The sequence below is a fragment of the Oncorhynchus nerka genome, linkage group LG22 (genome assembly GCF_034236695.1).
Source record: "Oncorhynchus nerka isolate Pitt River linkage group LG22, Oner_Uvic_2.0, whole genome shotgun sequence".
Lineage (NCBI taxonomy): Eukaryota > Metazoa > Chordata > Actinopteri > Salmoniformes > Salmonidae > Oncorhynchus > Oncorhynchus nerka.
Genome location: NC_088417.1, coordinates 70,218,177 through 70,231,299, shown reverse-complemented (window position 1 = coordinate 70,231,299; position 13,123 = coordinate 70,218,177). Strand labels below are relative to the sequence as shown.

Here is a 13,123-nt window from a genome sequence, read left to right as displayed (position 1 = left end):
ATCCAGATCCCATTTCTCTTTTCTCTTTCACTCCTTTATTTATTCACTCACTATTTCACTGCATGCTTCTCCACAACCATCCTCTCATCCCTTTTTACCTGGCATTTCTCCATCTGATCTTTTTGAGTTAGTTGTTCTATTCAAAAGCATCTTCCAGAAGTGGGATTTGAGATTAATTTGAACAAAGCAAACTTGAAACCAATCTTTTGAGTTTTGGATGAGAAGGATGCTTGATCTTGACAACTCTTACGCAGAAGACACTAGTTTTGTCTCCTGCTGCTGTAGATGTTTGTCAGTGTTGTAATATAGGCCTACACTCTGAAGTTCTAATGCTTATTGGGCCTACCATGTCCATTCACCCAATGCTTTTTGTTTTTCAGGCCATTAAGGTGGAGTACACCCGTCTGCTGAGGTTTGCCCAGGAGGACACGGCCCCGGAGAATGACTACCGTCTGCAGCACGTCATCGTCTACTTCATCCATAACCAGGCCCCCAAGAAGATCCTGGAGAGAACCCTCCTCATGCAGTTCGCAGACCGCAACCTAAGCTTTGACGAACGGTCTGTATGGGTTACACCACCATGACCGTCTTATCTTTATTAAAATAGTGGTTAGAGTTGAAAGGTTGCTAGATCGAATCCCCGAGCTGACAAGATAAAAATCTGTCGTTCTGCCCCTGAACAAGGCAATTAACCCACTGTTCCTAGGCCGTCATTGTCAATAAGAATTTGTTATTAACTGACTTGCCTAGTTAAATCAAATAAAAATGTAAATAAGATAAAACAAAGACAACACCAGATTATTACTGCTGAACTTCCCAAATTCACCTGCAGAGGGTAGCAAAAAGCAAAGCCTTTGAATATTTTATGATCTGAAATGACCTGAAGTGGTTTATGAAGTCAACTATAGCTTGATAATGTCTGTTAGATTTATTCCAGTAGGACAGCCTTACAGAACTTTTATAGAGTTGAAAATCTTTTATATTTTGCACCAGTGTAAAACATCCTACCCGGCCATATATCCAGCTACTTTATACCTTTGCCCTTTTTGAGGACTAAAGAAGAAAATCACATTTCTCTGGATAAATCACATCTCTTCTAATGTCTCAAAGTTCTCGCACACGCACTGAGATGTTTGTGGTAATCCATATTCTTGAATTCATTGATTCAACTCTCCTCTTCTGAGCGGTATAATTATGTGGTCTCAATAAGAACCTCTGGAAAGGAGGAACGTCTGGTTAAGTAGTAAGGGGTGATTCATTGGGCCTGTGTTTCACGGCCGCGAGACCACGTGTAATATTTAGTCTCCTGGAGTAGCTAGTACTTCACCAGTACTCATCGTACCACTGCCAAGCTGCTGTAACATCACTCTCCCTTTCTCTCCGCTTTCCTCTTTCCCTTTCTCTCCATTCCCCCCCTTCTCTCTCTCAGGTGTAAGAGCATTATGAAGGTGGCCCGTGCCAAACTAGACCTTGTTAAGCCAGAAGAGGTCAACATGGAGGAGTATGAGGTCAGCGTTCTGCAACACTCTGGTTTTGACTGGTTTCAAATGTTTGGTCTGGTACATACAGTACCAGTCAAAAGTTTGGACACACCTACTCATCCCAGGGTTTTTCTTTATTTTTACTATTTTCTACATTATAGAATAATAGTGAAGACATCAAAACTATGAAAAAACACATGGAATCATGTAGTAACCAAAAAAGTGTCAAACAAATTCCTCAAAGTAGCCACCCTTTGCCTTGATGACAGGTTTGCACATTCTTGGCATTCTCTCAACCTGCTTCATGAGGTTGTCACCTGGAATGCATTTCAATTAACAGGTGTGTCTTGGTAAAAGTTAATTTGTGGAATTTCTTTCCTTTATGCGTTTGAACCAATCAGTTGTGACAAGGTAGGGGGGTATACAGAAGATAGCCCTATTTGGTAAAAGACCAAATCCATATTATGGCAAGAACAGCTCAAATAAGCAAAGAGAAATAGTCCATGACTTTAAGACATGAAGGTCAGTCAATCATGGAAAGTTTCTTCAAGTGCAATCGCAAAAACCATCAAATGCTATAATGGAACTGGCTCTCATGAGGACCGCCATGGGAAAAGGAAGACCCAGAATTACCTCTGCTGCAGAGGATAAGTTCATTAGTTTGCTTCGGAGTTCAAGTAACAGACACATCTCAACTGTTCAGAGGAGACTGCGTGAATCAGGCCTTCATGGTTGAATTTCTGCAAAGAAACTACTAATAAAGGACACTAATAATAAGAGACTTGCTTGGGCCAAGAAATGCGCAATGGAGCAATCTGTCCTTTGGTCTGGAGGAAAATTTGAGAATGTTGGTTCCAACCGCCGTGTCTAAGGGATTGGTGAATATTCTATAGCAATATAGAGTGGGAAAGCGGCCGTGCGTTTCGATAAGTAATAGACACTGCCATAAATAAAACCGAAATAATAACATCTGTCTTGTCCGGGAGTAGAGTCTATGCAGACCGAGTGCACCATTGCCAATCAGAGAGCTACATTAGGTCTACATGCAAACAAACCATTTGCTACAAGGGCCTGCCATCATTCACTTTGATCTGGACTGTGTGTTTACAGGCAGTTGCAACAGCGCAGATTTGAATCATTAGAACACATTCTGCAAAAGCCACAAAATACACTTGAATTGTAAGGCCTCTTACATTTGTGAACTTTACGGTCCTATTGACCAAACAACCTACCTTTTTTATGGTTATCTTTTACTATATGCACATCAACAAGATCAACCACTAATGCTAGGCAGAGCAAGATGAGCTAAAATCTAAAGAAGGGTCATTAGATAAACCCTCAAACTTTTTCAGCTAGTTGGCTGTCAAAATTGCACTGATAAACGATGGGGAATAGCCTGCTCTTCCTTCTGCAGCTTGCCTGCCGATACATGCGTCATCCCAACCAAGCACCCAAGCTAACTGGCTAAGGTAGCTAGCTACTTCCAGACACAAATGAGAGAGCACGTCACTGAGCATTTTACTCGCCTTAGCAGAGCTGTTTACGTGTTATATAGAGTGTCCGTGACGAACTAGTGCTTTTTTTTGCCTACGTTTACTGACACCGGTCATATTCAGCGGGTCTTACTGCATAACAGTCGTTCAGAGTAGCTAGCTAGTATAGTGATTCACATTTCTTGCTAGCTAACCAAATGACACATGCAACTCTAGGAGACAGTCAGTCACTGCATGTGTGGTTCCCACCGTGAAGCATGGAGGAGGTGGTGTGGGGGGTGCTTTGCTGGTGACACTGTCGGTGATTTATTTAGAATTCAAGTCACCCTTAACCAGCATCGCTACCAGAACATTCTGCAGCGATACACTGTCCCACCTGTTTTGCGCTTAGTCCCACTATCATTTATTTTTCAACATGGCAATGACCCAACATTCCCCCAGGCTGTGTGAGGGCTATTTGACCAAGAATGAGAGTGCTGCATTAGATTACCTGGCCTCCACAATCACCCGACCTCAACCCAATTGAGATGATTTGGGATGCGTTGGACTGCAGAGTAAAGGAAAAGCAGCCAACAAGTGCTCAGCATATGTGGGAACTCCTTGTTGGGAAAGAATTCCAGGTTAAGCTGGTTGAGAATGCCAAGAGTGTGCAAAGCTGTCATCAAGGCAAAGGGTATCTACTTTGAAGAATCTAAAATATATTTAGATTTGTTTAAAAGAAATTGGGTTACTACATGATTCCATATGTGTTATTTCATAATTTGATGTCTTCACTATTATTCTACAATGTAGAACATAGTAAAAATAAAGACCTTTCAATGAGTAGGTGTGTCCAGTTAAGTCAGTTAAGAACAAATTCTTACTTACAATGACGGCCTACCCTGGCCAAACCCTAACCGGGACGATGCTGGGCCAATTATGCGCCGCCCTATGGGACTCCTAATCACGTCCAGTTGTGATACAGCCTGGAATTGAACCAGGGTCTGTAGTAACACCTCACGCACTGAGATGCAGTGCCTTAGACCACTGCGCAACTCTGGAGCCCAAATGACATGAGATGAGCGTGTGCACAATATTTAGCATTAAAGTAAAAGGTTTAAATGATTATAATCTCTACATTTGAACTGATACCACTAACCCTTCTATCCAATGGGGAAAAAAACACGGATGTGATGTTAATCTTCAATGTTAGATCCAAATGCTCCAGATCCGTCCTTAAAATCCTTTAGAGCTCATTTATGAACCTTTGGCCCCTACATTTTTCCCAGATGTGGCATCAGGACTACAGGAATTTCCGCGAGACAACAATCTTTCTGATGATTGGCTTAGAGCTGTTCCAGAAGAAATGGTGAGACTCTGCTAATTGGCAGGACTGTTATTACATTCTGCTCTCCACGATGCAGAGCTTCTAACTCGTGTCCTTTTCTTACTTTAAGCGTGAACTGATATTCTTGAACCATTTCTGTATTGAAAATATTGTTTTGAAAATAGAGATTGAAATACTCTCTGTAGATTGCATTATTAATGGTAGTACCTGAACTTCCTAAAGTCACCTGCAGAGTGCAGCAGATCCCAGCAGATCCTTCTGGAGCATAGAGCTCAGTCTGGCATTGATCAAGATGGTTGTTCATGTATTTGGTTATTTCTTCTGTTAATTCTCCCTCCAGTACATCCGTTTTTAAATCCTCTATGAAAAAAGCCTGATAGTTCCTTCTCTAGTTTCCTTTTGTAGACACAGCTAAACCTGATGTGTTCTCTGCTGCCTCTCCTTGTGGTTAACTTTGTACCACCCTGATGCTTCTATAATGTATCTTTCTCTCCTGTGTGTCTGCTTTTCTGCAGCTTTGTGGAGGCCTTGATGTACCTGATCTACTCGTACCAGTACAACAGAGAGCTGTTGGTCAAAGGGCTGTACAGAGGTCACAACGATGAGCTCATAGGTCACTACCGCAGAGAGTGCCTGCTGGTGAGACAAACCTCTATCACTCACAATCATACAACTGAACCACTGCACTATTGCAAATCTCTGTCAGTAGTTGATTTGATTTAGTTAGTAAGTTCATGTAGGATTTTCTGATGCTAGCAGGTTTAGCATTTGGTACAGAAACTTTTTAAAGAGACAAAGTTGAAGCCTAAATGAGAGGAAGTGGTCGGAGTTAATCCATAGTGTTTTAAAGATCATCACAAGTTTCCAGTCAAAACAATAGGTCACCAGGAAGTAGTTAAGTTATTCTCTTTGAAAATGAATACCGCTATCGTCTTATCAGCAAGGCTGTCTGTCTCTGACCTCCTAACTCATCCTTGCCTTCCCTTGAGTCACGTTGACTCAGCCAAACTGTGATGACGACCAAGATGATCCCTCCACCCAATAATCTCTAGGATTGATGCAAGGCTTGTTCCTGTTCTCGCTGAGATATTACATTGTCTTTTTTATTGCCCATAAAGATTCCCACAAAACTTTTCTCAGCAAATGCTCTTGGTGTGGGGGAAAGATCCTAATCTTTTCAATATTCTGATCAGACTACAGCTTCACTTTTGTTTTTCATATCCCATCTCCAAAGTATTTGTTAGGGCTTAGATGGAATGATTCCCTGGTCGGTCAGATCAAGCTGTGACTGGTCTGGTCTGAACCGGGAGAGAAAGAGGGGTAACCCTGATTCTCCTCTGTTGGCCCTGTTGCTGCTCCTGCACTCAGTAACCCTACACCGGCATTGTGCTCCTAATGTAATCATCCGAGTGGGAATAGGAAGCAGTAGGCCCAGCAAGTGTAAACACATTACCAGGAGACATGGCTGTGTCCTGAGCTAACCTTGGCTCTGCTCCTTCAGGGCTCTGCTAGAGTTAGCCACCATCTCAGATCTCCAGCCAGAATGAACCCCTGGCTCCCACTCCAGCCCCCTCCAGCCCTGCTCCCTCCAGCCCCGCTGTTTACCTCCTTCTCTGTTTTAATTGAAAACACTGCTGACATTGACACATTGTGAACCCCCACCAAGTCTCTCTGGTTCCGGAATGGCCGTCTGCATCTGTGTAAGGTACCCCAGAGCTGAGGTCAGGGAGTTTCTGTGTCAACAGCATTGCAAGGCTTAGCTAAGGCGAACATAGCAAAGTGTCTGTGTGCATCATGTAGTATGTCACTGCCCACGTCAGTACCACAGGAGGAGGAGCACTGCCAGAGCCCTGCAAAATGACCTCCAGCAGGCCACAAATGTGCATGTGTCTGCTCAAACGGTCAGAAACAGACTCCATGAGTGTGGTATGAGGGTCCGACGTCCGCAGGTGGGGGTTGTGCTTACAGCCCAACACCGTGCAGGATGTTTGGCATTTGCCAGAGAACACCAAGATTGGCAAATTCGCCACTGGCGCCCTGTGCTCTTCACAGATGAAATCAGGTTCACACTGAGCACGTGACAGATGTGACAGAGTCTGGAGACGCCGTGGAGAACGTTCTGCTGCCTGCAACATCCTCCAGCATGACCGGTTTGGCGGTGGGTCAGTCATGGTGTGGGGTGGCATTTCTTTGGGGGTCCGCACAGCCCTCCATGTGCTCGCCAGAGGTAGCCTGACTGCCATTAAGTACCAAGATGAGATCCTCAGACCCCTTGTGAGACCATATGCTGGTGCGGTTGGCCCTGGGTTCCTCCTAATGCAAGACAATGCTAGACCTCATGTGGCTGGAGTGTGTCAGCAGTTCCTGCAAGAGGAAGGCATTGATGCTATGGACTGGCCCGCCCGTTCCCCAGACCTGAATCCAATTGAGCACATCTGGGACATCATGTCTCGCTCCATCCACCAACGCCACGTTGCACCACAGACTGTCCAGGAGTTGGCGGATGCTTTAGTCCAGGTCTGGGAGGAGATCCCTCAGGAGACCGTCCGCCACCTCATCAGGAGCATGCCCAGGCGTTGTAGGGAGGTCATACAGGCATGTGGAGGCCACACACACTACTGAGCCTCATTTTGACTTGTTTTAAGGACATTACATCAAAGTTGGATCAGCCTGTAGTGTGGTTTTCCACTTTAATTTTGAGTGTGACTCCAAATCCAGACCTCCATGGGTTGATAAATTTGATTTTCATTGATCATTTTTGTGTGATTTTGTTGTCAGCACATTCAACTATGTAAAGAAAAACGTATTTAATAAGAATATTTCATTCATTCAGATCTAGGATGTGTTATTTTAGTGTTCCCTTTATTTTTTTGGGCATTGTATATCAACCGCAAATGTCTTTCACAGTAGGAGACGGAAAGGAAATGGCTGTCCAAATTCTGTTGCGCAAGCCAAACTCATGTGACCACTTGACTCAATGTTACGTTCTGGCTCATTTTTCAAAATAAAAGCCTGAAACTATGTCTGAAGACTGACACCTTGAGGAAGCGATAGGAAAAGTAATCTGGTTCATATCCCTTTAAATCCAGCAAAGGGAGGCTATGGAACATGGAGTTTTCAAAATAGAAGCCACTTCCTGTTTTGTTTTTCCTCAGGGTTTCTTCTGCAATATCAGTTCTGTTATACTCACACACAATATTTTGACAGTTTTGGAAACTTTAGAGTGTTTTCTATCCAATACTAATAATATGCATATATTAGCAACTGAGACTGAGGAGCTGGCCGTTTACAATGGGCACCTTTTCATCCAAGCTACTCAATACTGCCTTTGCAGCCATAAAAAGTTAAGAACAAATTCCTATTTACAATGACGGCCTAGGAACAGTGGGTTAACTGCCTTGTTCAGGGACAGAACGACAGATTTTTACTTTGTTAGCTCGGGGATTCGATCTAGTAACCTTTTTGTTACTGGACCAATGCTCTAACTACTAGGCTATCTGCCGCCCCCAGCAATGCAAATGGTCTGTGTCTTACCTGGGCTGCAGCCCCTCACACAGAGGTGGTCTCTAATGTCAAAATACATATACATTAATAACATAGGAACATGTAATACCTGGCTGTCCTGTAAATCTGTTTTGACAGAGTAGCTAATACTGGTAAATTTGTTAGCATACCACTTCAAGCTAATCCCTAGCATATGAAGCAAATCCAGAATTCATCGATCTATATGCATGTGCTTTGCCCATAGAAACTGAACGAGAATGCAGCGGGGATGTTTGAGTCTGGTGAGGAGCCGGAGGTTTGCAATGGGCTGAGCATCATGAATGAGCTGGTGGTGCCGTGTATCCCCCTACTGCTTGTCCACGACACAGAGAAGGACCTGCTGGCTGTGGAGGACATGAGGAACCGCTGGTGCTCCTACCTGGGGCAGGAGATGGAGCGTGAGTTTTTGTTTGTTTGGATTATTTTGAACCAAAATTTGAAGATGAGGGGACTAATCTACCGAGAGTCTAAAAAAAGTCATAGGGCAGAGGGACCACAGAGCATTTTCACACTACTGACCCAGCTGTACTGTACTGTATGTACCCATAAAACATTGTAATATACGATGCTATCGCCCTATTGTGTTAAAGCTTTTATGATCGGCCTAGTAGGAGGATAGGTTATTGGCCATTTTTTGTTTTTGTTTAAAATTTTACCCCCTTTTCGTGATATCCAATAGTTAGTAGTTACCAACTTGTCTCATCGCTACAACTCCCGTACGGGCTCGGGAGAGACGAAGGTCGAAAGCCATGCGTCCTCCGAAACACAACCCAACCAAGCCGCACTGCTTCTTAACACAGCGCGCATCCAACCCGGAAGCCAGCCAGCTGCGATGCAGTGCCCTAGACCACTGTGCCATCCAACCCGGAAGCCAGCCAGCTGCGATGCAGTGCCCTAGACCACTGTGCCATCCAACCCGGAAGCCAGCCAGCTGCGATGCAGTGCCCTAGACCACTGTGCCATCCAACCCGGAAGCCAGCCAGCTGCGATGCAGTGCCCTAGACCACTTTGCCATCCAACCCGGAAGCCAGCCAGCTGCGATGCAGTGCCCTAGACTACTGTGCCATCCAACCCGGAAGCCAGCCAGCTGCGATGCAGCGCCCTAGACCACTGTGCCACCCGGGAGGCCCGCCATTTGGTTTTCTACCTAGCATGGAGGGATATTCACGGCCCGACTGGATACTTTTTTCTTAAAAAGCTTAAACTAATTTCAACTTGTCATTCGATTTTTCTATTGGCTATTGATATTGGTTGTTCCTTCTCATTATTAGTCCCCTAGCTATCTTACCCTTTTAGGGTATTCAAATAACGTTTTGAGATGGAACTCCGTTACATTCATTGTTTGATCAGGACAAAGCCATGCACAGAACGATGAAGCTTAGCCTTCCGTCATGAAGAGAGAAGGCAATATAGGCTGTGTTTTTTTAAACACAAGATAGTTAAAATAATAATAAGCGAGCACTTCGATATGGTAATTGTCACATTTTCATAAATTCTTAGAATGTTTGGTAATTACTAAGGCATTTGTGAATATTCTACAGCAATATAGAGTGGGGAAGCGACCGTGCGTTAATAGATTAATAGACACGGTAGGAGTCTATGCAGACCGAGTGCACCGTTGCCAATCAGAGAGCGACAGTAGGTGTTCATGCAAACAAACCATTTGCTACAAGGGCCTGCCATAATTCACTTTGAACTGGGCTGTGTTTATAGGTAACAGTGTAAATTTGGATCATTAGAACGCGTTCTGCAAAAGCCACAAAATACACTTGAATGGATTTCTGCAAATATGTAGCTAAATGCCATGGAAGTCCTCTTACATTTGTGAACTTTACAGTCCTATTGATCAAACAACCATTAAAAAGGTAGGTTATATTTTACTATATGCACATCAACTAATGCTAGCCAGAGCAAGATGAGCTGAAATCTGAAGAAGGATCATTAGATAAACCCTCAAACTTTTTCAGCTAGTTGGCTGTCAAAATTGCACGGATAAACGATGGGGAATAGCCTGCTCGTCCTTCTGCAACTTGCCTGCCAATACATGCACCCAAGCTAACTGGCTACGGTAGCTAGCTACTTCCAGACACAAATGAGAGAACACCTCACTGACCATTTTACTCGCCTTAGCAGAGCTGTTTACGTGTTATATAGAGTGTCCGTGACGAACTAGTACTTTTTTTTGCCTACGTTTACTGACACCGGTATATTCAGCGGGTCATACTTTTAAAAGAATTCGTGCTATCTGCATAACAGTCGTTCAGAATAGCTAGCTAGTAAAGTGATTCACATTTCTTGCTAGCTAACCAAATGACACGTGCATCTTTAGCTGTGTAGCCACTGAAAAATTATACGAGGAGATAAGTCAGTCACTCACCCTCTCAAATCAAATTAAATGTATTTATATAGCCCTTCGTACATCAGCTGATATCTCAAAGTGCTGTACAGAAACCTAGCCTAAAGTCCCAAACGGCAAGCAATGCAGGTGTAGAAGCACGATTAATATAATTCTCCAATGACATGACCTCCTAGCTAGATAAATGGATACGCTAGCATATTAACCACGTTATGATTGACTTGTGATCATTGTATTGACATTCCCAGCCTTAGTTACATTTCTGTTTCTGCCAAAAATATTTAGTCATTGGAACTGACAGTGGAACTGAGTGGAGGCAGCAAACAATGTACCAGGCCAGCTGTGATTTGAAACCTTACAGCAGTAGTTTTTGGACTACCAAGAAATGTATTGGTGAATTATATTAATCATGCATTGAACTACATTGCTCTATTCTGCCAACAATGCCTTAGTGTATGTCATGAAATGTTGAGTCAAATATAACCTATTTTGAAAACTTCTTATAAAGTTGGTTTTGTAGCATAAACTGGGAATTGTATGTTTTTGACTGATATATTATGATTGTCTGTTTCATATCTGCAAAGTAGCTAAAATGCTGTCAGTTTCACTTCGAGGGTCCATTATTTTAAAAAGTATAGGTTTAGGCTATAGCCCATGCATCTGACAGAGAGAGAAACAATCATTTCTGACTGGGCATTTTGTGCTGCTTTGGTGGAATTCTCCGCTCGGTCTGGCCTACATTCAAATCAAATTTATAAAGCCCTTCTTACATCAGCTGATATCGCAAAGTGCTGTACAGAAACCCAGCCTAAAACCCCAAACAGCAAGCAATGCAGGTGTAGAAGCACAGTGGCTAGGAAAAACTCTCCAAATTCCTCCTCTATATAACATATTTATTGAAATAGCGTATAGAAATAGGAAAATTACTCAATGTCACTTACTTACTGTGTAATGCCCTGCTGTGCGCTGCGGGACTGTTTTTTATTTTTATTGCCAGGCTCCAGTCAAGTTCAAATAGGCTAAACCATAATCTGTCACATCACGATGTTATCACCGTCGACAATGGCTGTCAATCATCGTCGATAGACTATGCTATTGTAATATCGTCTTGCCCTATTAGGCACCTTCGGTAGTTGCTGGAACCAAAAATAACATATCTGAGGCAACACAGTACGGTTTGGGCTAGTGCAATAATCTGAAAAGAGTACAAGAGCCTAGAGGCAGGGGGGGTTGATTTTTGGTACTAGAGATCTGTTGGATGATTGGTTATTTTTCTTCTGTAGTTTAATTTGGGAGTTACATGGTCAGGGACACGGTCAAATTAGTTGATATTAGCAGCCAGAACAACCAGGGATATACCCACTTTGTGTTGGCAGAATGTGACCCAAATTGTTAGTTCAGAGAACGTGGTTCAGTGGAGTTCTAGCCTCTACTCCAAGAAAAAGTTTGATTGGTTTTCAGAAAAGTGACCCAGCAGCATCTTCTTAGAACTACAGCCAACCCTGGGCGCCTCATCTTGTTTTCTCAATCTGTGTTTTCCTAGAGGAGCATGCTTACAAAGAGCTTGTGCTATCACACTGAAAATATTTAGCTTATGATTTATCTGTTTGGTAACTGGATGTGACTCTGAAGAGTGACGCAAGCAAGGACTTGCGTCAGGAAATAATCACTCTCTCCAACTCTTTCTTTTTCTCTCTGCCCTCTCCGTTATTGTTCTCCCCCTCCTGCTGCAGCCAACCTGCAGGAGAAGCTGACTGATTTCCTACCCAAGTTACTTGACTGCTCGACAGAGATAAAAAGCTTCCACGACCCTCCAAAGCTGCCCACCTACTCCACTCTGGAGCTGGTTGAGCGCTACGGCCGTGTCATGGCCTCCTTGAGCCGGGTGCCTGCGGACGGGAGATGAGCTGAGGGGGCAGCAGCCCCCTTCACAGTCCCACGGCCCCCTCAGCACCCAGGCCACTCACCAATGGAACTCTTTTAACCCATGCCTTCCTTATAAACCAGGGGTCACTCGCTATAGCTGTTACTCCTCTATCTCTTTTGCTGCTATAGGTTTTATCATTATAATAATTATTATTTCAATCCAATTTAAGTAAAACGCAACAGAAATGAATGAACAGACAGTTGGAAAAGGAAGAGCAGGGGTAGTGGAAATGGCGCTCTTGCAGTGATTGAAAGCCAGTGCATGCTGCTCCAAGCTTTAAATGAGGTGGGGTGTTTTTTTGTTGTTAAGTTTATGTCCCCTCCCACCCCCACCCGCCTCTTTCTTAAAGCACCCCTTCTCTGCAGAAGAATGGGTGCTCTGCCACCAGTTTGGTACAGTATTATCACGTTTTTGTTTTATTTTTCTAAAGGAAGCGACAAAATGAGGACCTTGAGATTTTATCAGCGGCTTTAAGTATCTCAAGTGGGTCTGTGAACTCTGGACTGCACCAGAATGAGAAGTTTTAAGTGCTGTGGTAGACAGCCATGGACACTCTGTGGCTTGTTAATAAATCAAGATAATAAAATTTTATTTATGGCCCTTTTAGGCCAAATACATCGTTCCTTTGTCTGATGTCCCATGTCTTTATTTCTGCACTAACACTGATATGATGCAATCATGTATTACACGCCTGTTAACTGTGTGAATGTAGAGGTAACTGCCAAAATAAAGGAAACACCTAAATAAAGTGTGTTACAGGTCCAATTCAGCCATTTCTATCTCAATATCAAATCATTTCTGGGTAACAAGTAAGTTGCTGTGATTATTATTTTTTTCTAATAAAATGGTCAAAATAAACCATAGCTTTTCAGCAAAGAGCAATTTCTCAAGCAAGAATTTAGCTAGGACTGTCTGGGAGTGGACTGAGTGTGGAGGGGAAAACTGAACTACAGTTGAAGTCGGAAGTTTACATACACTTAGGTTGGAGTCATTAAA

At 43.3% G+C, this 13,123-nt stretch overlaps 1 protein-coding gene across 1 annotated transcript in view; it reads left to right on the top strand.

Annotated features, from left to right (window-relative positions):
* The window catches only part of LOC115105575 (ubiquitin carboxyl-terminal hydrolase 25-like), a 47,596-nt gene extending 34,847 nt beyond the window's left edge, over positions 1-12,749 (top strand). The window contains 6 exon segments of the mRNA XM_029627759.2: positions 381-559; positions 1,430-1,508; positions 4,243-4,322; positions 4,817-4,940; positions 8,050-8,242; positions 11,934-12,749. Of these exon segments, the coding sequence (XP_029483619.2) occupies positions 381-559; positions 1,430-1,508; positions 4,243-4,322; positions 4,817-4,940; positions 8,050-8,242; positions 11,934-12,106 (828 nt within the window). The 3' untranslated portion in view covers positions 12,107-12,749.
* Positions 12,750-13,123: the final 374 nt, after the last annotated feature.